Source organism: Lathamus discolor, chromosome 5 (genome assembly GCF_037157495.1).
Source record: "Lathamus discolor isolate bLatDis1 chromosome 5, bLatDis1.hap1, whole genome shotgun sequence".
Lineage (NCBI taxonomy): Eukaryota > Metazoa > Chordata > Aves > Psittaciformes > Psittacidae > Lathamus > Lathamus discolor.
This window is the reverse complement of record NC_088888.1, coordinates 5,871,760-5,895,942: the sequence shown is the minus strand read 5'-3', so window position 1 is coordinate 5,895,942 and position 24,183 is coordinate 5,871,760. Positions and strand designations below refer to the sequence as shown.

Here is a 24,183-nt window from a genome sequence, read left to right as displayed (position 1 = left end):
CTACTCAGATGAAAGACTTCTAAGATTCTTGTTCTTGAATCTTGTAACTCTAAGATTCAAACGCTAACTCGAAAAAGAACCATTTCTTTTTGCAGTTTTTCTGATCCCACCATATGATGAGTACACTATGGCTGCGGTGTAGCTAGGAGGGGCAATAGTCATCATCACCTACACATGGGGATTAGTTTTAGAAGACTTCTAACCAGTGAGACTTCTAAATCAAATACTTCTTGGGAGTTTTACTGCGTTGTGTAAAATCTGGTTTTGAAAGAGAGGTCTTAAACTGTCAAGGCTGTGAGCACGAAGTGCATGTACTTCACATGTTGGGCTTTACACACTAACCACTGCGCTTCAGCTCCACTGGAACAGTGCTGCACTGCTCGCTTATGTGACAACCGTACTGAACAGATTGATTAATGCAGGTGGCTACTTCTGTACTGTCTGGCAGGGGAGAAATTTGGCTATTGGTTTGTATGTTTATAAGCCAATGCTACACCCAACTTTGTCTTTGAATTTGCTTATGCCCACAAAGCAGGGATCCAAGAGGAGCTACCTCTGGAGACTGTGTTCGCTTTTCATATAAATAAAAATCTGACCCAAAGTTCTTTAGGTGGTCAATGTGTTTACTTGCAGGGTTTGCTACAATGTTGGAGATGGCATACTTCGAGTTCTTTGTTCAGAAAAGCAAGGTGTCTTGCAACCTAAAACAACGAAAATAGTTCATTACAAAATAGAAAAATTCTTTGCTCTATAAACCTTCAGGTTCTTGTACAGTTATTCTAATCTTATTCCTTTCCCATACTAATACTAAGCAGTACCTTAACCTAGGACAGAATGAGGCTTTTCCTGAAAGAATTAATTTTGGGATTAATTGCCTCAACCACCAAATAGCATTTGCTAGGATTTATTAAAATTAACTGTAATAAACTTTGTATCCAACTGTGATAGTCTGAGACATTGGTAACCGAATGCCAGGTCTTGGCAGTATGTCGCTGTTAACATGTACACTTGTACAAAGTGCAAAATCTTCAAACCTAATTGTAGTAGCATTCTTTTGATAGTACAGCTCATGTAAAGATCAAACCCACCACATATGTTTTACTCGTGAGGAAGATGGAAGTACAGAGCCAGTATGACTATTTTGGCACTTACTGCGCTACAGTTCAAGACTCTTCCTGCTGGAACGATGTTTGGCACAATTTAGAAACTTTAATTCAAAGCTCTCAGCACATTACAATGGACATTTAACACTGCTTTGGGTCTTAAGGCATGATGAGGTTAAATAATCTGGCTCTGTCACTGGTTCTTTTATACCTGTAGAAGTTATATATTGATAAATATATAAAATTATCTGGATATGTGTGTGTGTGTGTATATATATTATATATATATATAATATATATATATATAAAAGAACCTACTGAATTTTATACATATCTAGAACCAGGAGTTGCTCTTGCAATATTTATAAAAGCTTGCAAGAGCAACTTTAATTCCAGCAAGTCTGTCTTCTTTTTCTTTGATACTTCAAACACACATTCAAGCACGCATTCCATGAACTACAGAGGCTGAAGTATCCATCAAGGGGACACCTCCCTCCACCACATTATGGCTTTGTGCAGCAAAGGGAGCATACCTCGTTCAGTGAATCCTCCCAAGATGAATCGCAATGACTGCCGCTTGCCCGGATGTCTAAGATGATATTAGGGATCGAATTTCCTGGAATAATGAAGCTAGCGATCACTTGACATTGAATGAACAACGAAAAGGGTAAGTGGGGATGTGAGTTGTTCAGGATAGGTAATTCTGTCTTCTGTCCTGACAGAATTTCTGTTATTCCTTAAGAAGAGAATCATACAGGGGCTTGCTGGATGGACTATCTGTATTTTTATTAAATATATACTTAAAAGTATTTATACATTTAGCATCTTTGTTCTTTCTGAGGTTTTTTGGAAAGACATGCTTTTTAATTTCTGAGCAAAGAAAGGAGCAGCAATTATAGTATCTCCTATCCCTTCTCAATCACTGCAGTTGTGCTGCTAGCAGAGAAGGAGCGTAATGAAATGTAGAAAAGCTAATTCAAGATCTCTGTTGGTACTGATGGTAAAAGCCTCTCCCCAGATTAGGTGGTACTAGAAAATAGTAAGGCTTGAGTGTTACCTTTTGCTGGAAACAGTCCCAAAGCTAGTGTTAAGTTTCTGGTATAAAAGTGTCTCTGCCTTGGCATTACTGTTATTTTAACTTGGACTAACACCTGCAGTTGGAGCAAACTGGGAAAAGTAGTTTTTTGTAGAGAAGCAAAAATATTTATCCATGTGTTGTTGAGAACTGCAGGCTGACCGTATCAGTAGCTGGACTAGACAGTATGGGTTCATCTAGCACTGCCCAATGGTCACCAAAATGTTGAGGCCTAGAAAAGTGTAAGCCCCACTCATGTTCTCCTAGTCTTTTTCATCTCAAGAGGGTTTCCTTAGCCTGTTGTGGTTTGTCATGTTTCATATTTAACACACGCGTTTAACTATTTCAGGCAGGTCTATAATAGAGAGATATCTGAACCCTCTTAAGGCTCTGGAGAGTGCACCTCAGAAGCTGAGGTTTATCTGTCAGTGTGACTGCACATCTCATCTCTGCAGGTAACAAAAATTACTTCAGAACTTTAGATACTGGATTGTACTGTACAAATGAATGCTTTTAAGGAAGAGTCAATCACTATAGTGTTTAATTACATGACTTACTAATATTCTGGTTTAGTTAACTCTGTTATATTCTTTTTCTTACCTTTCTCACTTGTTCCGCTGGCATGATCTAGTGCAGCCTTCCTAAGTTTCTGAACATATCGTAAAACTCCTGTTAGTGGTACCCGTTGATCATTTTCATATGCCGTGATAAAAACTGAAGGGTAACACTGAGATTAAAAACCAAAACCAGTTCAATACTTGACACTTGATTTTTCTCATAAAGTAACAGATTTTTCTCTATATATTTTACTGTAATACCACAAAAGTAGAAGGTATTCTACATATCAAGGTTGTTATATGACAGAATAACCTATTACTTTGTGGCAGTCCTGTAACAACAGCTGGTTTTGAATCCTATGGATTATTTAGGAGATGGCATTTGATTGATTTCAGGGGTCATTTATGGCTCCAAATATTGCCAAGATCATTACTGAAATAGTTCATATTTGTATTAATGATTCATTTTCACACAAAGCAGCAGCAAAGACAATTTTAAAGTCACTTGGATTTAAAGCACTGAAAAGGTAAAATAGACTTTTCAAAACAATTCCAGTTTCCACTTTCTGTTCTATCATAAACTGTTAACACTTTATTACAGTACTATTCCACAGAGAGAATATAGTTTTACCTGTGGCTTAATATTCTGGTATGGGCAATAGCTTTTGATATACTTCATACATTTTTCATCTGCTAATGGATTTCCCCATTCTTCCTGTTCTTCAATTGTCAGTGGGAGATGAGTTTTCATCATTGTATTTAGGACATCTACGAAAGGAGCCTTAGAAGAAGTTAATAAAAAAGAAAAATGAGCAAATAGGACAGAGGACCTCACAGGCCTTGTTCAAGGTTTTCTCAAATGAGGAAAGGGAGCTTTTTATTGGAATGTTTCCAATTCTGAAACTGGTAGAATGAACCAAAGATACAGTTTAACATCGTAATCCATACAAGGTCTGCAGCACCTCACCTGTAAAACCATGGCTCTGACGAGTTCTGGAGCAGTGTTGCACAGGGCTCCTGCAAGAACTCCTCCAGCACTGGCAGCTGCTAGTGCTGTGTATTTTGGCTGAGAAAATCCTAGCTTGTGCAGCAGCATGATGCAAGCCTTAAGGTCATGGAGCCCTTTGAGTTTATTATGCCGACACCCATCTTTGTGCCAGCTAAGGCCTAGCTCTCCTCCACCCCTGAAATTTAAAGCAAGTCAAGTTGGAGTCTCTTTGGAAAACATTACACAGCAAAGCTTCAGTTAATGAAAGGACATCAGCAGCCTCAGAATTGCGAAACCATAGTTTCCCTTCCCAGTTAACTCTTCTCTACACTTGTCTTTACCCTCCTTTATGGATAAAATACACAACATTCAAGCATAAAAATCTGTGGATGATGACTGGCGAAAATCCTAACTTGTATGTACAGGTGTATTCCTTGCCTTTGTGTCCTGGAACTCACAGGAAAAGCATCGCTTTAGGAAATGACACCCTCACTGTAGGCAATACAAAATCAGACATTATCTTTTTATACAGGAAGCTATCAAAGTATCTGAAATATTTTGAATACTTTTATCACTAACACCAGCATATATTAAAACCAGTAAAATTGTATTTATCAGCTCCACACTGAGGCCCTCAGGATTTGTCTTCCGTACAGCTTAAATTCTGAGAGTGTTAGAAAGTGGGGCTTTTTTTTCTAGTTTGTGAATTTTAAGTACTCTTTGAAATGTTCTATTTTGTAATACAGGATTTAAAAATTTATTTCCATTTCTTTCTACACAACCATGATTTTAGTTCTAAGCCACCTGATGTTTCCTTATTCGGGTTTCAAGTTTAAAATTAACTGAGTAGTCTGCCAAATTTCTTCATCTTTGGATGAAGAATCCATCTTCATCTAGGCCTGACTTACATCTTAAGATACTTAGAGGGGTGGGAGGAAGAACAGCACAGTGCTCGCCACGGACTATAACAGATTGAATATATTTGTATACTGAATTTGTTTTGGAACTGGTGTTTCTTCCCCTCCATAAAGCAATTTTTTTGCTCTCTTCTTTAGCTACTGAATTATTATCTCAATGAAAATGTGAAGTACGTATTACAGTAGTTATATAAAACTAGTAGGTTTGTACCTAAACTGGAGACAGAAGACTTGGCCAATACAAGAAGTAGAGATGCCAGTTAAATGCTGAAGTAGTTGCTGTAGAAGGCAAATGTCTTTCAGAAGATGCAGACTGAACATTAGTACACAATACTTTTGGAAAGAGAGGGAGGTAGCGTGTCACTGCAATTTGAATGTTACCAAAATTTTTCTTGAGCAAAGGTGAGACAAGAAGTAATGAGATGTCAAAAGATTAAGTTACACACAGCAATCCTGTTGATTTAAGAAACCTACCTGCAGTATGTGGTCTTGAAAGGACAAATTTTTTTCCTGAGGTAAATTAACTTTTTTGTTAAAACTACCTTTAAAAAATTCTAAAATGAGATGGAAGTGAAAAGCATGAACAACTGGCTATAGCTACATGAAAAATATTACTGTACCTGTATATCAAGAAATACCTGTATATCCCACAGATTAAAATCTGAATTCTATTTTCTATTTAACTTACCTAACATGGCAATATGCTAATATCCAGCCCTCCTCAATTAACATCAGCTTGTCTTCTTTAAAGCTCATGTTCAAATCTATGCCATAAGCTCCATATACATGAACTAGAAGTGGTTTCCTGTGTAGCTCTTTAGAATTCATATTATGAAAAACTGTAATTGGCACCAAAGTTTCATCCTGGAAAAGAAGGAGTATTTTACAATAAAGGACATTGCAGAAATCTCAATGACACATAGCAATGAAAACTTCAATTATTTATTTTAAAATGTGTTTTTCTGATTACAGTAATTTTTTTCACTTATAATGTACAAAGCACTCTTGAAAAATAAAGCAAGAGACTGAACCTCTGCTGTGTAGGCTTATGGATGCAGAGTATAAAATTCATTTAAGTGCAACACCTGAGGAGTTTTTAAACTACCAAAGTACCCAAGTCTTCCTTCCCCTGTTAACACCAAGAATAGCTATTATTAACAAAATAGTTTACCACTTACTGCAGCACAAACTCTTTATTAACATCTCCAAATTTTTATATTCAGCCTGTTAAAACTTTCCTTTCCTGATCTATGCTGTGCAGCTGGTTGTGGGGTGTTCAACAGCTGGCACCCTTTTCATTTATCATTGAGAGTATGACATCGCATGTCAACTAGCAATTCTAAGTTATACCATACTAAGTTTATTGACTCATCACGTACCATTATCTCCTTTAGCATACCCAGGTTAATGAAAAAAAAATATCACGACTCTTTCTTGTTCTTCCCTGTAGCACTGGAGAAAACACCCACTGTTTAGTAACTATAGCACCAACTGCTCTTTACATTTTTTAATCTCTATTCCCTGCCAAATGCATTTTCTTTAAATGGGTGGGGAGGTAGGGAAGAATGAAAGGAATGAGAAAAGAACTGAAAAATTCTTACCTTGCTTTTAGCTAGTAAACGTGTAGTGTGACAATTCGTAATAATTGGTACCTCTTGCACAGCTTGTTCAATGAGATTATTTTCTTTAAATGAATATGCAAAACGCTTAGGGGGGTGTACTGGGGACGTGAGCTGAAAATAGCAAGCGCTGGTGGTATGTTCAGGTTGAGATTCCAATTCAAATTCACAGGCCCACGTAGGTAGCTGAGAAAACATGGCATTTCAAGTGAGACCGACCCTTACACTGCTTCTGTAAATTTTGCCTAGTATGTCTTTCAGAGAAAAAGATTCTGAATATCTTCTGCTTGTCTGCAGCACAATGAGTATTTTTTTAAGCTCAGTAATGAAACAGTCAAAAACTGTAAGACTTTGGCAAACTTTTTCCCTAAGGCCATGGGATAAAGCTGTACAATGAAATAAAAAGAAATCCAAGTTCAGTTTCAAATGGGCATTAGTGCAGATTTTTATTAAAACATTCTTTGAAATGATTCTGGTTTTTATTTTTTACATCCTATTTCCCCTGATTTTTCAGTTCTACTTCAACATGTTATACAGCCAAGTCCATGTCAGTTGTTATGCCTTTGCTGTGAGTTAGCTCAGTAATGCTAAGCCACTGAAAACCCCTGCCTCTTAACTTTGTTCCTAGTGCCAGCCATTGTTGAAGAACAAAACCTTTTCCTGGCACGTTCACCTTCAGACACTTACTGTTATTATATTTAAGATTTTTAACTCTGCTAAGAATAAAGGAAATCAAGATTCATTCTTTGAGAGCCGCAGGGACATAGTCAAACCCTCTGCCAGACTACTACTTACTTGGGTTGGGTTGCTAGTGACATCTGAATTGGCAGCAGAAGTCCAAGTTCTCCAGAGTAACTGCAGACCCTTTCTGAATAAATAAACTATGACCATATTCAAAAATTAAGGTTTTAGAGAGCATACAGTGCACTTTGAAAACCTTTTTCTGTAGCAGTTCTATAGAATGCAGCATTGGTAGCTTGTCGCAATAAACTTGGGAGTAGTTCAGATTGTATTTTTCAGGCAAACAAATCAATCAAGTATTTCGCCTGAATGGCCTCCAGAAATCATGGGTTTGAATTGAGTCATTTTGGTTTTAATCCACAAGTATTTAGCAACAACTAGAGAAAGGAAGAAATACTTTGCACAAATTCTACTGCAACATCAACTCTTCCCACTCATTATAGGACAGTGTCCATACTTGTCTTCGGAATGTTCTGATGTTTCTTCTGTGGGAGGGCCAGGCTTATTTCCTTGTTTATGCTGATGAATGTAACCAAATATAGGCTCAGTAAAACTAAGTGGAGTGTTTAGGGAATCAAGTCCTATTTTACATTAGGAATCAGCTGTATTGTAAAGAGCTTGACTGTAATAGCTGCTCTCTAACTTTCTAAGTGCTGCAGTAAGCCACCACATGAAAAAACAGCCACAGGTAATATACAGTAGGCATAATACGTGGCAGTATTACAGTTTCCAAACAATTTCTAGTCTTGGAATTTATCTTTGCTTCCCTCATGATGTTATGTTAAAAAAAAATAAAAATAATAGTGTTAAAACATACCTTTATTGACTGAACTGAATGTGAAACAAAAGAAATCACATTTAAGTAAAGATGACCAGCGTTCTTCAGGAACATAACACAGTGCTCACTGAACATCTCCAAATCTACTAGCTTGGTTTTCTTTTCCAGTGCATAAACTAACTGCCAGTTCTCCTTGCCACTGGCAGCTACCGGTGCCTTCATCAGCTATAAAACCAAGATGTAGTTAAGAGTTATGAATGAGATGTACAGACATCGAAGTGAACTCATGCAACATCTTTATTGCAAAAATGTTTTAGTTCGTATTGGGGGGGGGGTTGCCTGACTAAAACTGGAGGCTTTGAAACTCCCTTTACTTGGGCAAAATGGAAGAACAATTCAGTAACATTTGGAAAAGTTCAGTTCTCATAGATTAATCTGTAGGAAATTTTAATGCAGTAAGTGCTTTCAGCATGGCCAGAACTGTAGGTGGTTTGGTTACATAGACTGAGATAGCCAACTTAAATTTTAATATAGGAGAAATGACTGTTAAAGCATATTCATTTCTTGATGTTGCCAAAGGAGTTAGAATCAAACTGGCATGCAGCAGGTAAAAGTCCATGTGCTTCTATCAGTCTTTCAGTGTAATTCTCTTAAATTACTTCAATAAGCTATGAAGTACAGAATTACAAGCCAGCTTTACTATTTCTATATGATCTGCAACAGTTACCTGAATGAATCTTATTATCAGTTAAAACTACCTTATATTCTGCAGGTTCTCCATATGTAGTAAGAATATATAACTCGTCATTTCTGTGTTCAATGTGGTAAACGACCCCTTTTATTCGTGCTTGTACAAGAGCAGGTGACTTAAAAGGATGTCTACAGTCAACCAGCCAAACTTCTGAGGTGGTCTTGCTATTGCTGTTGATAGTGAGAAAACGCCTATCTTTTGTGCAATGTATGTCCACAAAAAACCTGTAAGGAATAATTATTTTTTAGAAAAAAAAACCCTTAAACTTGATTAGTATTATAAAAATAGATCAGCTGTTTCAGAATCATGGGCTTCCATCTGCAAGGTGAAAAAGGCATGCCTGCAAAGGGGCTAAAGAAATTCCAGACTACCTGGTTCCCAAACCCACTCCTGCTTCATCTATCCTGGGATTCAAAACCCCACAAATATGACAAGAAAGCAGTTCAGATGCTGCCCAACTGAATCCAAGTATTTGCATTACTAAGATAAGACTGGAAGCTCATTGATGTATTTAGGCTTTAAAATTCAGGCACAACACAGAACTTTTTATTGAGCTTGTAACACCTTTTTTTTTTTAAGGTAGTAATGGCTAATTGAATTCAAATTAATAAAAGATATTGTGGGAACAGCAATAACAAATAAGAGCTATTATAAAGATAAATTGCTAAAAAGCTTCAGTGCTACTGCCCTAAATTTGTCTGAAGCAAGTAAGACAAAAAGGACTCTTTTTAAAAGAAGTACAGAGGCCTATACGAGACAAGACAGACAGGTTGCACTGGTAAAGCTGGAAGCTAGGAACTGGGTTTGGAACTATCTAAGAAACTAGGAAGTACCTACTGATTTTGAATGCTTATAAAATCTAGAAACAGAAAACAGAATGATAACCAGTGGCTGGATGTTAATAGTACACAAATCCAGGCTAAAATTCACAATCAATTCTTTACGAGTCATCCAAATCAACTGGAACGTCCCATCTTGAGACACAGCAGTTTCTTTGCCATTTTGAATCTTTTAAGACTATAAAAGCAAAACTGTCCACCACAAAGATCCAGAGGTTTTCATCAAGAAATTGCAGGGTTCAGTACTGCAATCTGCATTAATACAGATCAGATACATGACTGCGATAATGATCCCTCCAGACTTCAAAATAAATCTGACTGGTGAAGGAAAGGATGCTATATGCAGCATTTTCAGTGCCTTTAATTATTTGCAGGTGGAGGAACTCCAGTTTTTTTAGTACTATTGTTTTTTCTAATTGCACCCTCTTGACATCTTAAGGAGGACAGGCACAGCAGGGGATCTAAAGTCTGCAGGGAATCAGCCTCCTGCCTCTCTAATACACATGAATTTGGCAAGAGTGCAGTACTGCATTCAGTAGAGATTCCAACAGTTCAGCTCTGCTGACCTTACCTCTGAGAGAGTCAAACTGAAATGCAGGTTACACTTCTCCCCAAGGACTCTGACCTTGATATTACTTTATTTTTTTTGTGTGTGTGTGTCTTTGCAGCTTTTTTTAAAGAAGTCAAGAAATCAAAAATGACTTGATTGCACCTAAAAGAGCTGGTCAGATGTAGACTGGAACTGCTCAGTGTCCATACAAAAGAATGTCTTGCCATCTCCAATGAACAAGTAACTTCAGTTATGAGCTGCAATAGCACATGAACCTTTAGAGTAAGTTTCTAGTAGATTTACTGTAATGACTGTGACCTTCAGAATTATGGCAACAGTTTCCCTGTGGGGAAGTGTCAGGTCAGTGCAATTTGATTTTCCAAAAGTATGCATCAACTGCCGCTGGAACAAAAGGATCTTATTTACTCCATCTCAACTGCAGATTTTTTCCCCTGTTTTTTAGATGAAAATATAATAGAAATTTCTTTAGTATGTAACTTGAATTAAGAATAATCACAAACATTTATGGAATGTTGTATAAATCGACCACATGCTGCATAGTTGAAAAACTAGTTCTGCACTCAATTTAGCTAGAGCCTTCTTGTCTTCCTAAACCACTGCTTCAAGAAAGGTTATTGAGAGGGTATTCAGTCAACAATAGTTCTGTCTCTGGGAATGCTGTAATGATTTTGCTCATCCATTACCCAGAGCAAGGATTAGCCTGAACTTCTATGTTTTTTTTAAAAGACGTATCAGACATCAATAGCAGAGAAAACAAACTGAAATCCACAGTCTGATTTATCCTGTATGAAACTGTCACACATTCATTAAAGGACAACCTGACCTGAAACTGACCTTGACATTTATAAACTCAGCTGAACTCATGAGGTAAGAGAGGAAAGTTAAATCTCTGTTGATCACGTATCAAGAGGAAAAGAGAGCGCATTCTCAGACTACGTATGGCAATACTGACAGCAGGTCACAAGTTAAAAATGCCTTTTACCATTTGGAATATGATATGAAAGACTATGTTTTCCAAACCAGTTATATTTTACATATAAGGTACTCTAGAATTCATAAAGGACTTGTTACATTTTACATAAGTATTACCTTGCATCTTGTTCTGTATAAACTAACTTAGTATGTTTCTGATTAGTGAAAGTGGTCATAAACACATTCTGGCATTTAAGGTTCTTCTGACTTGTGTAATACAGAAGATCATTTGCAGCCCATTCTGGAAAACAAGACAAATGCATATCAAATTTGGAACAGTATGTACAATTACTGAGAGAAAATGGAGCTCCATGAACACTGGACCCAGTGTTAAAAAAGGTGGGCTGCAGCTTGACATCTAATGAAGGACAGCACTTCTATATCCCAGAGGCTGGGGTAAGCCACAAAAAGATTTTTCCCCATTTTCTCTGAATCCCACAGGACAAGAATCTCATTTGGAAAAATAAATAAATAAACACATAAAGGCAGAGGACCATGTTCCAGGGCCCAGGAAGAGGAAGCTCTCAACCTCTTGACCCTGTGGGGGTTCTGGAGGTAACAGGAAAATTGGCTGAGCAGAGAAACAGAGATTTACATGGAGTCAGCAAGACAATAAAGGGAGTATGAGCTCTGAACCACTGCATGTGACTGCATGCAAACCATTTAGAGAAAAGAGATGATGCATGTGCCCCATGGGTACTGCTGAAATAAAAATTCTCCAGTTTTCTATGCGTGTACATGTGTTCACTAACATTAGAAATGTATAAATACAGGAACCTTGCTATTTAGTAATCTGATTGATCCAGCCAAATTATTGCTATCTCTGGTCCTAAGGTCACCAGAAGGATGTTTAATACATATGCTTTAAAAAGTTATTGTATGCTGTCTTATGCATAAACACTGATTTTCAATACAGAACTGGAGGAAGTACCACACTGAAGTAATGCAAACAATTTGCTCTCTGAACAGCACTGTGGCTCCAAATTGCACAGGAAGCTGAAAGGCTCACTAAGAAGACAAGGGAAATTAAAGTTTTTCTATAGCCTAGCATTTAAAAATCATAGATGTATATTTTCAAGCCCTTTCATTTGTCTGCCTGCTATTGTGTATCATGCAATACACAATACTGCAAATGCAAATTCTCTTGCTTATGACTGAGGGACCTCTGTACTTCTTGATACCTCTGTATCTCATACCTGAATAAACTGACAAAATGGGTGTAATCTCTACTATTCTGATAGTAACTTTTTCTACACTTATTACCTGCCATAAACTGTCACACCTATGCAGGTAACAGGGAGTTGGTTTATGAGTATACTGATTCTTCTGGACAAACCTAGATAGATGTTCAAATCAAGCATGGTGCAAAATGTCACTGGCAAATTTGCAGGCCTAGTTTTTAACAGGCATTATAAATTTCAACTGTGCAAACACAACATTAAATTCTTGTTAGTCTTTATTTTTTAACTAGGAAGTTTTACCTAGATATTTAAATTTTTGTCCTGCATTACTTATACTTAATAACATTTAATGATATAATCTAAAATACAAGATGTGGAACATTGTATACACACTACTGCACTCTTTTCAATATTCTTTAACATGGGGGAGTTCCAGCCCCACCACAGTAGGGGGGCTGGAACTAGATAATCTTTAAGGTCCCTTCCACCTCAAAAAATTCTGTGGTTCTATACTGTAAGAAAGATTCCCCTTTCACTTCAGTTTACCTCTGCTTATTTAAAAGCAATGTACAGCTCTGTTATCTAAAGAACCGACTTCATTGGGCTCTGAATTGTGACCCATATCCTAGGGCACAGTTGAAATTCCAGCCAGTACTTAATCGTAGGTACCATGTGCATGCTTTTCAGTGAAGTGCCTACAGCAATCACCAGTGACTGCAGTTGCAGCTGTAAGAGTTTAATAACTAGAACATTCCTCACAAGGGTCTTTATAGGGTAAACAGTTATGTCAGTAGTTTTTAAAGAAGCGTCTTGAATGAAATACCATTCTATGATTCTATGAAATTAAAAACCCCAGATATGCATGACTGTTCAACATCTATAAATGCTTGCTTTTACAGTGAGGAAAAAACTGTATCATGAAAACAGTCACTTCCATCTACATCAGGTAACTTAAAACTCTGCATTGTGGAAGAAACTGCAAATAAAAAAATTATACAGCTGTAATGATCAAATGTAAAAATGTTGCTTCCTCATTTTTTAAAAATATTTAATTATTATTTGTAGTCTGACAAAAATGTTGTGTTGAAAGCTGGTGTGATCCACAGGATATTTATAAACAACTTACCAAAACTAAATACACTCGGAATGACTTTTTCCACAACAGGAAAATGACCAAGTTTCATAACAACGCAGGTTGCCTCTTCGGAATTTTCACTTTTCAAGCTGATGGCCATGTATCTCTGATCTGGTGAGATTCTGATACGTTGAATAAAGGCATCAGAAAAGCCAAGACCTTCAGTACTGAATAAAATGTCACCATTTTCTTCATCTACTACATTTAAAAATAGAGATAGCAAAGAAATCCTGTAATTAAGGCACTGTCAAAATTAACAGTGGTTATTAATGCCTGTATTTAGCAAGTCTGTCAGCAGTGTTCACGAGCATGTTACTGTAATTTATTAACACCAAATATTTGTCTGGCAAGATATTTACAAATGCACTTTGTAAAAAGAAAATAAAATAAAAATATCGTTCTGGGAAAAAAAAAAGTCTTGTAGTTATTATTTAAAATATTTCAAAAGTGTAGATCTTGGCTTCTAGGAAATGTGTTAAATTTTAAAGTTCAAAAACCGAAAGCACAGTTGTTTTTACTAAACACAATTAGTAAAATCTTTTCCCAATCCCTCAGAAATAAAAAAGCATCAACGTGCTTTTTATGTTTTCAAAATGTTAATTTAGGGCTCTGGAAAAAAAAAAATTACTTCTCTCTTTCTTCTCTGGAATCTTGCTTTAGTATTAATATATATTATTCACCAACTGTTTTCACCTCACCTTTTTGGATTCAAAATTCTAGAGCTATTAATCAATCATGAAAGAATTTTATAAAAGCAATTTTCTTTAGTTATTTAAGAAACACAGCAATTAACCTTTCATGTAAGAAAAGTACATTAAGTGATGCGTACAATATTTTTAACAATTGTGCCATGTTAGGAAGAGAAATCCCTTACCATCATCTGCTTTTGAAAGAAATATGCAGCCATTCTCTTCAAAGTACACATTCTCTCCAAACCTGATCTGTTCAATATAAACCAAACATGTTTCAAGTCCAACATATAGTTTGACTATTCCCTTAGAATCCCTATATTCAACACACTTGTAACTTACACGAATGACAAAATATAGCACATGTATTTGATACTGAAGTAGGAATTGCATGCATCAGAAAGGTTATTTCAAAGTTAGGGTACCTATACCTACCCTAAATTCAACAAAAGGCTCAAATCACCTGCAATTGCTCTTGTAAATTAAAATGTCTTGTATTCTTTATCAGAAAGTCAGATGATTATTGTATCTTTACTTGCTTTGGCTTATGGAGAAATTAAGGTAACTACACTACCATGTTCTAAGCACATGCTGTTACTATCCACAAATATTAAAACATTCAAAACTCAGAACTACAAAAGAAAAATCAGTAAACCAGCATTTTATAGCAAGAATGGCTTCACTGCTTTTTATTTATACTCAATTACAAGTTTCTATTTTTTGCCACTTACCCTCGGACTTTCCAGATTGAACGTATACTTGTCATGCAACTCTTCTAATCTTTCCTGGATTCTCTTTGTCATAGCTTTGTATCTTGCTGAAATGTCATTCCAGTTTTCCTGCTCTGATTTCAGAAGATTCTTGTATGAAAGGTCTGATGTTATGGATGCATTTTGCTTCCTTTTGGAAGGGATTTTTGTTCCTTCCTGCTAATGAGGAAACAAAACAACGGCTACAAGCCAGCGCTCTGTACTCCAATATGAATATACTGAAGCAACAATAGTATTTCCTGAGCTATAGACCCCAAACCAACTTTGCATTATTATAATAGTATGTGCCATTAAAAACCACAGTTGGAGTAAGTTTTTTTAATATCTTCCTGATCTTTCAGTGTTTGAGGCCAGGTTGAACGGGGGCCTTGAGCAACCTGGTCTAGAGGAAGCTGTGTCCATGGCAGGGGGGTTAGAACTAGATGATATTTAAAGTCTCTTGCAAACAACTCTGTGATTGTCAAAAGTGATTTACTTCACATATTTATTGAGGTATTCTCTTCAAAATTCAGGCTTATCAATGTATGATCTTAGTTGATTATATGTAAATATGTTTGTTCCTGTTCTAAAACTAGGGTTTTGTTGATTTTTTTGTGGAATTCTATTATTTTTCCTTCTTCAGAGCTGTTTTCTCATAGTCTTTCTGTCACAAAGAGCATCATTTTCTTTCCTAGGCAACGATGCAACCCACACCTCTGTCCCTGTACCTAGGAGACCTGGCAGCTTGTTCAGGTTCTTGCTCCACCTCCCCAGAAGTGTTAGTATAAATGTTCACAAGGTGCAGAATGAAGCAATGAAATTACATGGGTTCTGCAACAGTTTTATCAGGAATGAGCTTAAGGATCTGGTTTTCCACAATCTATGAAGACAACACTGTCTTCTCTTATAAAAATGTTAAAAATGCGTTAAAACTGCTAGAACAATGTTACTTCTTTTTACTTGCTGTAAAACCTCATTTGTTCAAATAATAAGCTTAACAACATATATTACAGCACATAACACTGCACAGATCACAAAAAGCAGCATTTTATAACATTCAAGGTATTATGTGAATGTGTCTAAATTTAAAAAGTAGGACATACTTTTACCCCATCCTCACTTTGCATCAAGAACCATTGGTTTGTTCCTGGTTTGTCTTCACAAAGGCATGAGACCTAAAACATGAACGTTACGAGTACACCTTGAAAGGAGGAGAAACTACCTGCTCCAGTTAGCAGACTCCCTATGAATGTCACCTATACCATTCATCATGAGAATGGCTCAGACCAATGGTCTCTCTAGCCTTAAAATCACCAAATTCGAAGCACAAGTCAAAGAAAGCATGAAAGCCCTTGGAGAAGCTCTAGCACAACTGTGTAATTCATCAAGGTGCAGGAACTGCAGTATGTGTTAGTTGTACCACCCTCTCCCCAGCCACTGGAAAAATTGCTGTAAGTCTACACCACTCCTCAAAACAGAAGCAACCAAACAAAAACCCCACAGTGGCCACAAACTGATATTTAGGAAAGCATAAGAATGCGACAAGCCCAGATGACATTCCCCAATAGGTTATTTCCCCAGCCTTTAATGATTTTAGCTCAGGAACTTCCTAAGCTGAATGAGGTTTCTGGATATTTAATCTGGAAAGATTTTGAGGATAGCAAAGTATCTCAGTGACAATGTTTGAAAACATTTGCTCCAAAGCTAACAGGCACAACTTCCTTTCAGGTGACAAAAACCCCTCTTTGTATCCTGGAACCAGTGTTGTAGTCCAGTATTTGTAACTGTATTAGCAAACTGCCAAGGAATAAACAGAACCACACATCCATCAAGGCTTCCTATGTTCTCCTCGAAGCGTTTGGTTCCATTTTGGACACACACTTATGAACAGTTTACATTATGGTTAGAAATAACAGGGTTACAACAAGATGATCTTTAGGTCACATCTGCAGAAACACTGTCAACTTGAAACAATTTTATAACAACCATGCATCCATCTGAAAACATGTTTAAGAGAAACCAAAAAAACCCAATCTTTTTAAACAGTGCTTATGCATTATGCATATAAATTGGTTTACGGGCTGTGATACTGCAGTAAACTTTTGTAACACATTTAGCACTCTGTTACAAACACAAGAACAGAAGGCCTGAAATTATTTCATTCCATTTTCTAACCGTGCATGATACACTGCCCCCATCTACACAATATTTACTTTCAGAAATAAATCCAAGTACCTTTAAAAGTATCATTTATCACATGTGAATAGAATTATGAGAAGTCAATAGCGTATTTTAGTATTTAACACGGTGCAAACCATGACTTACTGGTCAGCACAGTAAAAGTCAAGGGTTTTTGAGCGAGCTCACAGTGGTTTACATCTAGTGTCATCAGTTTGGATGTTTTGCCTCTATGCTAGGTTACCTCTCCCTGCAGCTATCTCCTGACGCTTTATCTGAATCCTTCTGGAATACGCCAATTTTTAAGAAATTGCTATAGCAGGACATTCAGCCAAAATGCAGCTTTACATCAAAACACTGTAGGATAGTTGAAAAACTGTACCGAGCTTTGAACATAACTGAAATCCTAGTATCTATCCCCCTGCTCCAGACTCTTTGGGAAAAATGTGTTTCCTCTACATTTGGAACATACGAGATGCTTCCTGAACAGATGTGCCAAGGTGGTTGTTGACCTTAAATCCATACTTAATCAGTGTACCTTGCAGGAAAAGCATCTCCATGGCAGGATGCTTCCAGGTGGCAGAGTCCTGTGCGTGCACGTACTTCCTGAACAATCCAGGATGCAGCATTGTTTTGGTTTCATTTTACTATAAATACATACTGTTTGAAAACAGCTATGCTTAGAGTAGTATCTGACACTGTAGCTCAGCCCTTGGAGAAGATTTCGCAGTCCAACACATGATGTCCTAACCTTCATTTCTTGATAGCCTGAAATTTCCAAACATCGTAAATTGCTGATCATTTGCAATACGTGAAATAGACATTAACATAAACTGCAGGTAAAACTGCCTCTCTTTCAAAGAAGTGAAACTGATTCATTAGGTGTATCAGTTGAGAAGAAACAGTTAAATCTTACAGTTAACGAGTGGTACACGGTTTAGCCTGCATATTAACCGGCAGTGCTACTGCAAAACGTGGTTCCTGGCGCTTTAAAGTTTAACTCCAGTGAATCTATCAATGAGAGAAGGGAAGGTGCAAATGTTTACGTTTAAATGTTGAAGAACCAAAGCCAGGTGAAGTTTGGGGAGTTTTCCTGGGAAGCTGTCCCCCCTTTATAACTACCATACAACAATAAAATCACTTTATCTCAAGAGGTAACCTGACAGCAGGAGCTGACCTCCCCCTCGCAGGGACGCTCACAGCTTTGCAGACCCTGCATGCTCACCGCGGTCCTGGTACCCGTCCCGCTCCCCACCAGCCCTTTCCACCGCCCCTCACCGCCGCGGCGGGGCCGGACCTTGCTCTCTGCGGCGGCTCCGGCCACGGTAAGATGGAAGGACACAGGAGCAGCACCCGGCTGCCTCGCGGGACTGCCCATAGCCAAGACGGCGGCGGAGGCTTCAGTCAGCCGCACGCCGGAAGGGCTAGCGCGGTCCTTGGCGTGGCTTCTTCAAGTCGCTCCCGTTCTAGATACGGTTTCCACCCCCCCGGCGCGGACGCCACACGGAGCCAGCGTTCAGGTGCGCTCCTGCCCCTCCGCTACGCCTGAAGAGCCGGGCATAACGCGGCGGCACGTCTTCCCAGCGCTGCCCTTAACAAAGATGGCCACGCACTTCCTTCCCCTGCATCCCTAGCCCGGCCGGCCCTGGCAGCTGCTGGAGGCTTAGCGGCAAGTCCCCGCCGGCCAGTGCAGAGCGAAAGGGGGTCTGAGCCCTCCTGCCGCCGCATGGCCGAGCCTGCCGGCTCCCCGAGCCGCCCCGCCGCGGGCCGGTGCGAGGTGAGCGGCTCGGGAGCGGCGAGAGCCCGCTGGCGGCTGCTCGGACAGGTAGGGGGAGCCCGCGGGTCCCGGTAGGGGATGGTGCTGCCTGAGGGGAGAGCGGCTGCTGCGTCGCTTCGGGCCAGGGACCGTTCGCGTTCCCGTTCCCGTTCCCGTTCCCGTTCCCACCCGTTCCTCCGCCCTGGGCTCCGGCGGTCGTGGCTTGGAGCGCTTGCAGGGCCGGGCTCTGCCCCGGGCGGGGGAGGTGGTGCCGGGGAGCGGTACGGAATGCGGCCAGCAGCGGAAGGCTGCGGAAAGCTGAGCTGCGGGGAGCTGCCTGCACCTCTGACAGGGGGGATGGCGAGGAGTAGCGAGCTGGGGCTTGCGGAAGAACTTACAGTATGCTTCTTGCAATAAAAGTAATAAGAATAAAACGTATAAATGTATATACACGCACACGGGCTTCTAAAGCGTGCCTTAAACAGAGGTAGCAAGTGGGTACAGCTGTGCTGCGGAGCAGCAGTAGCTTGTCGGCCTTACATTTCTGGTCCTTTTGGGAGGGGTGCAAGGTTGGAAAGGATTTCTCTTCAAATGAGTGTGTGCATAAAGGCTTAAAACCTATGAGGTTAGTGAGGCGCTGGCACAGGGTGCCCAGAGAAGCTGTGGCTGCCCCATCCCTGGCAGTGTTCAAGGCCAGGTTGGACACAGGGGCTTGGAGCAAGCTGTCCCTGCCCATAGCAGGGAGTTTTGGAATTGGATCTTTAAGGTCCCTTCCAAACCAAAGCAGTCTGGGATTCTATGGAAAACCTGAATCAGTTTCATTAATTGTTACTGCTACTGGATGTGATATTTGTGGTCCTAACTTACACGTTGAGTTTTGTTCAAGTGGAAGCCTGGAACTGCCCATGGGAGCTCCCCTCATGAAGGCAGAGCGGTAGCAGGGTGGCAAATGGCGGCCGCTGGCCTCAGAGGAGCAATGGCTGCAGCCAGATAACCATGTGGGAGGCATGAGGTGGTTAATATTGCACTTCTCTTTGCGTGTGCTTTTGGTTCATAAACTCCCTGGTCAAACTTCTTGTTTATTATACTTTAAAGCACGAAATGTCGAAGTTTCTTGTAGGAGTATCAGGTTTGGTTTTGTAGGTTTCCATTCTAGCAGACTCTGTAAGCTGCCTTCTGCGGCTGTGTTGTGCCTTTTCAGCATACTGCCTTTGGCATAACCCTCTCGCTTGAAATCATAAGGAACTTTTCATGATGCTAGAATGGGTGTGTAGGTATTTGGGGAGAAGGCTTCCATTTCTTCCTCAGAGTACATGTATCTGTGGCCTTTTCCTCTGCAGATTCCCTGGGGTTTTCCATGTTCTTTAGCTTTTCTGTTGATTTTTGTATGGTATGATGAGCAAGGATCAATTTAATCTTACTGGTGCATCTGAAGTAAAAAATCAGTTCTGCGCTCTTTACAGCGGCGATGCTCAGATCTATCTATGGATTGGAAAAAGGTATCAACCTTCCTTTACATCCATCTTTAAAGGAGCACCGTTAAAGTGTTTCTTACAGTGCTTTTAAAAATGCTTTTCATACTGCTGATAATAACACCTTACGTGAAATCAGTTCCATGGTGTGTTTATATATTGAATTTGCTTTCATTCAGTGCCTACACAAATCGATTTGCCATGGTGAGGATGCTTGAATGCGTGCTCTCTGATTTAATTAAGAAAAAAAGCCTTTTTGTCAGGTATCCTGTGAAGCTAGCATAAAGAACCAGAGGTTTGCATAATTACCTATGAGTTCTTTATCAATAAAATGTTTTATGTATGTATGGAGTTTAAAGTTTGACAATAGTTTTAAACTTAGCTTGTCAGAATCAAGGAAAATGATTTTGCATTAAAAACTCCAATACTTAGTTAAGTTACATGTGTAGTGTGCACTTATAAATGACTGGAATAAGTTCTCGAAGGCTGTGTTTTGAGCCCTGCAAGTCTATGCAACTTATGGCATTATCCAGGCAGTAGTTTTTGGCAAAGAAGTTAGAGGAATGGGCATAAATTAAATTGCTCTCTATATGTAATTTGCTCTGTAGAGAAGGTTGTATGAAAACTTTGGTGAAATCTGTAAACTTACAGATTTATCCTGCCTGTTAACCTTCCTCTTAGTCTTCTGCTTGCACAAGTCTTGCTCACCTGCTGATGTGCACCAAATGTTTTCAGTTCACCAGAAATGAAAAATGAAAGCTAAAGTGAGGGCAAGGCAGAACAGAGAAACTTCTAAAATCCTTTTTGTTCTCTTCCCACTCCTCTCTCTGCGATGGGTGCCGGTGCTCCGGATCTTTTTCCATGTTTTTGTTAGTCTTGAGTTTGTAAATCGTTTCAATTTGTGTAAAACCATTTGGTAGATAAACTGTTTGTACAAATAAATACTGCACAGTCCTACTGATGATGTTTAGAGATGGCTTGACCGATTACATAGAAACTTTCTTGCCTGTACAACATACCGCATTACAGTCAGTGCCATGGAACTGAACAGAGGTTTGTAGACCATCAGCTGTTTCTGAATTTGGCTTTTAAAGTAACTAGGCCGTGTGCAATGAGAGCCACAAATAAATACAGGGAAATCCAGGTGATTGCCATCCTCCGTGTGGTTGGTTGCTTTGTTTGATTGTTTTAAGAGAAATCAGTTAGGTTTTATAAGGAGTACAAAAAATGGGCCTAATATTGCAATTAAATGCTTGGGGCCCTGCAGTTCTGATCTGTGGTAATATGTTACTGGAATCTTTCTAAAATGGAGACAGTTTCATGATACTTCTTTTTTTAATGTTCTCTTTGTTAGTGAAGAAAGAATTGTCTTAGAATTCTATATTGCTAGGTGAAGTTAGAAAGGAAAGAAAATACAAATTAGAGGGGAAAATTGCAAGGCTAAAAGTGTGAGTTTGCATGGGTTTTTTTAGTTGTTCTTGGTGGTTTTTTTCTGATTTTTGGAGCCTCATTTTTGGAAGAGAATTCTGTAATCTAGACGAGAATTCTGTAATCTATCATTACAGAACCAAAACCATTATTTACTTGGGTAATATTTGTATGTATGACCCATGTACAAGCTCAACACTTGTGTACCCCTGTAAAGCTCTTGTACCAAAGACAGGGCCTTTTTCTTAACAAAAGATCTTGGAAAGAATGAAACAAGGCTTCTGGAATTTTTTGAAAGAAAAATATGTGGAGAAACATAGCTGAAAGTTATTGAGGGAGGAGATAGAGGCCACAAGTACCAACCAAAGAACAGTGGTGTCTGGTGGTTTCTTCTCCATCACAGTTCTTTCTCTTTGCCATCACTAAAACCAAGAACTGTGTCTAGCCTGCTGGGAAGCCTTTAGCCTGCTCTGATACTGGCTACTGGTTTTATAAATCTCTGAGCCATGTTCATTTATAGTGGCAGCATGGAGGATGTTAGGGAGCTTCACCTTCATTGGAAGAGCATCATCATTTCTTCAAAACATTATTATGAGTTTAGGTATGTTTGTCACCTGTTGTTTTTCATCAGTGGATTATACTGTAGCAGCAGCATGTCTTTATAGCTTGTAACACAAGGGCAATGCTTTTAGGAACTGACTGTAGTTAAAAAAATACTTTGATCTTTATGTAAATACACAGAGTTTGATATAAATAATGTAACACACTGTTCCTTTGTGCTCTCTTTTCTCAGTTATGCACAGGTTTTTAAAAGATCCAACCTACTGTTGTAATTTTCAGATCTTAGACCACCTGGTTTTAATTTGAGGGTATGGGAGAAATGAGCTCTCAAATGCTCATCAGATTTTCTGCTAAGCCAGAGGGTTAATTTTGCAGAGTTGCTAGAAGATGTCTCTCTAGAACAACAAACTAAAAACAGAAAAGTGTTGTTACCCCCCCTCCCCTCTGGTTTGTCTTTGCTTTAAAAAAGCCCCAAACGACATGCTTTACTGAAAATTATGCCTTGGTAGTTTTCTTTAGTTGTCAAAACGGTCTGTTTTGTTTCCAGACATGCCACTATTGTGTGATGATCTTCAGTCTGCTCCTCAAGTTCTCCTGTTTTGGTATTTTTGCAATTTCCCTTGTGTGTGTTTTTCTTACGTGTTACTGAAGTAGAAGAAATAGTGTGGACAGCACACAGGCACTTTTAATGCTTTGATGAAAATGCCTATGCCTTTCGTATGCTGAATAGATGAAAATAGATCCAAGAGCAGTAAGCCTGATGCATCAGACCTGCTGTTAGAAGCTAACAGCATAGCAAATACAATTGCTCTGTTCACATATGTAGTATTTCTGAGTATCCTGCAAAATAGTAGGTCATGGTACAAAATTGTAAGGCTGTTGAGTGTGAGTGCATTTCCACTTAAAGCATGTTGACAAAGGTTGGGTGCGGCCAAAAAAATCACTAACCTGTTATTTTGCTGTATGCATCTTGTATGCAAAGCTTCTGTTCCATAATTCTGGAGAGCTGTTTCTCATTTGACTTCAGATTGATCTCTGGTTGGCAAAACCCCGTGAATTGCGGCACTGTCCTACTCAGTGGAGCTGTTCCTTGTAGCTGTTTATAGGGATGAGTTTATTTTCTGCTTATTTTCCTCATTGTGGACTGCATAGGCATCTTGTTTTTAAAAAGGCAATGGTAATTATTTATGTATTCTGTCCAGTGTTAGGAGAAAGAAGTTAAACCCTGGACGTCCCTGCCCATGACAAGGGTGTTGGAACTACATGATCTTTAAGGTCCCTTCCAACCCTAACCATTCTGTGATTCTATCCTTTCGTATCTGAAGAATAAGACCTGACCTAAAGAATAAGCCTTTTTTTGTCTTCTAATTGACAACTAATTGTCTTCTGTGCAAGATACAGTTCAAACAGGCTGGGTGCTGAGTTTTCCTGTATAGAGGGGTTGATACCTCACTCCCCAAAGATGGTTGAGTGCAGTGGACTGTGCAGGGCCCAGAGCCCATGTTTTCACTTTCCCGAACAAGTGTCTTAATCATTTAAAACATGAAACAGTCTATTCTGTCTCAGCCACTGTCTTGAATTCTTTAGTCTCTTAGTACTGAACTTGTTGCTGTCAGTGTGTTTTGGGGCTCACATAAAGATCAGCTAATGCATCAGTCCCCTTATGAGGCACCTGGTGGGGGAATAAGTAGTTGTGGCATCTGAAAGTCTGGGGCCTGACGCAGGTAGCAAGTTTCTCAACTCAGGCAAGTCTGACAGCAATTCTGCAAATGTGCAACAGTAGCCTTCTAGGCTAGGAAGTAGTCTACCTGGCAAACATGTTATTTGGCACCTGAGGGTCATGTTTTGGGTTTAGTCACTTAAATTCTACAGAAGATACCTTATCTTTTCATTCTTCCATCTGTAGGGGCATTGCATTTCATGAGGGCACTGCTTGGTCTGTGAAACTTTCATTGTGGTGGTAATAGTGGGAGGGTAGTGGAGAACCCAATTTGCCTCTGGGGCATGGGTTTGCTGGAGCACTTAAAAAAGCAAATTCGTGTACTTCTGAACACAGTATATTTGCTTTACATTTATTGAGACATAATAAATTTGTAACTCATGCTCTTGATCCCTACCATCAA

At 39.0% G+C, this 24,183-nt stretch overlaps 2 protein-coding genes across 12 annotated transcripts in view; one reads left to right on the top strand and one right to left on the bottom strand.

The window, feature by feature from the left end:
• Window positions 1-602: 602 nt before the first annotated feature.
• Window positions 603-18,772, bottom strand: PREPL (prolyl endopeptidase like). Of its 10 annotated transcripts, none has more exons than XM_065679492.1 (16): window positions 18,122-18,765; window positions 17,382-17,611; window positions 15,769-15,840; window positions 14,648-14,845; window positions 14,102-14,168; window positions 13,219-13,425; window positions 11,029-11,152; window positions 8,537-8,753; window positions 7,818-8,003; window positions 6,242-6,445; window positions 5,329-5,504; window positions 3,703-3,919; window positions 3,367-3,516; window positions 2,779-2,905; window positions 1,637-1,719; window positions 603-701 (listed from the first exon to the last, which is right to left on the bottom strand). In XM_065679492.1, the coding sequence occupies exons 1-16, from the start codon at window positions 18,219-18,221 to the stop codon at window positions 624-626; spliced, it is 2,436 nt and encodes an 811-aa protein (XP_065535564.1). In that variant the 5' UTR covers window positions 18,222-18,765; the 3' UTR covers window positions 603-623. The 10 variants fall into 10 exon arrangements, 9 of the variants coding, with proteins under 9 accessions (XP_065535564.1, XP_065535567.1, XP_065535566.1 ...); XM_065679495.1 differs by having other exon boundaries at window positions 13,219-13,422; XM_065679494.1 differs by having other exon boundaries at window positions 14,648-14,842.
• The window catches only part of CAMKMT (calmodulin-lysine N-methyltransferase), a 208,759-nt gene continuing 202,964 nt past the window's right edge, over window positions 18,389-24,183 (top strand). Inside the window, exon 1 of one of the 2 annotated variants that reach the window (XM_065679504.1) lies at window positions 18,389-18,668. In XM_065679504.1, the coding sequence (XP_065535576.1) occupies window positions 18,570-18,668 (99 nt within the window). In that variant the 5' untranslated portion in view covers window positions 18,389-18,569. Of the gene's footprint in view, window positions 18,669-20,041; window positions 20,099-24,183 lie in introns of those variants that run through there. The other variant, XM_065679505.1, reaches the window with a different exon arrangement.

What these genes read in the sequence shown, in the direction of transcription:
- PREPL (XM_065679492.1), bottom strand. Translation starts at nt 18,221, where the DNA reads ATGGGCAGTCCCGCGAGGCAGCCGGGTGCTGCTCCTGTGTCCTTCCAT. An exon ending in TATACAGAACAAGATGCAAG is followed by an intron (nt 8,754 to 11,028) that starts GTAATACTTATG and finishes TATTCCTTACAG; the next exon opens with GTTTTTTGTGGACATACATT. An exon ending in GTTTACTAGCTAAAAGCAAG is followed by an intron (nt 5,505 to 6,241) that starts GTAAGAATTTTT and finishes CTTCTTTTCCAG; the next exon opens with GATGAAACTTTGGTGCCAAT.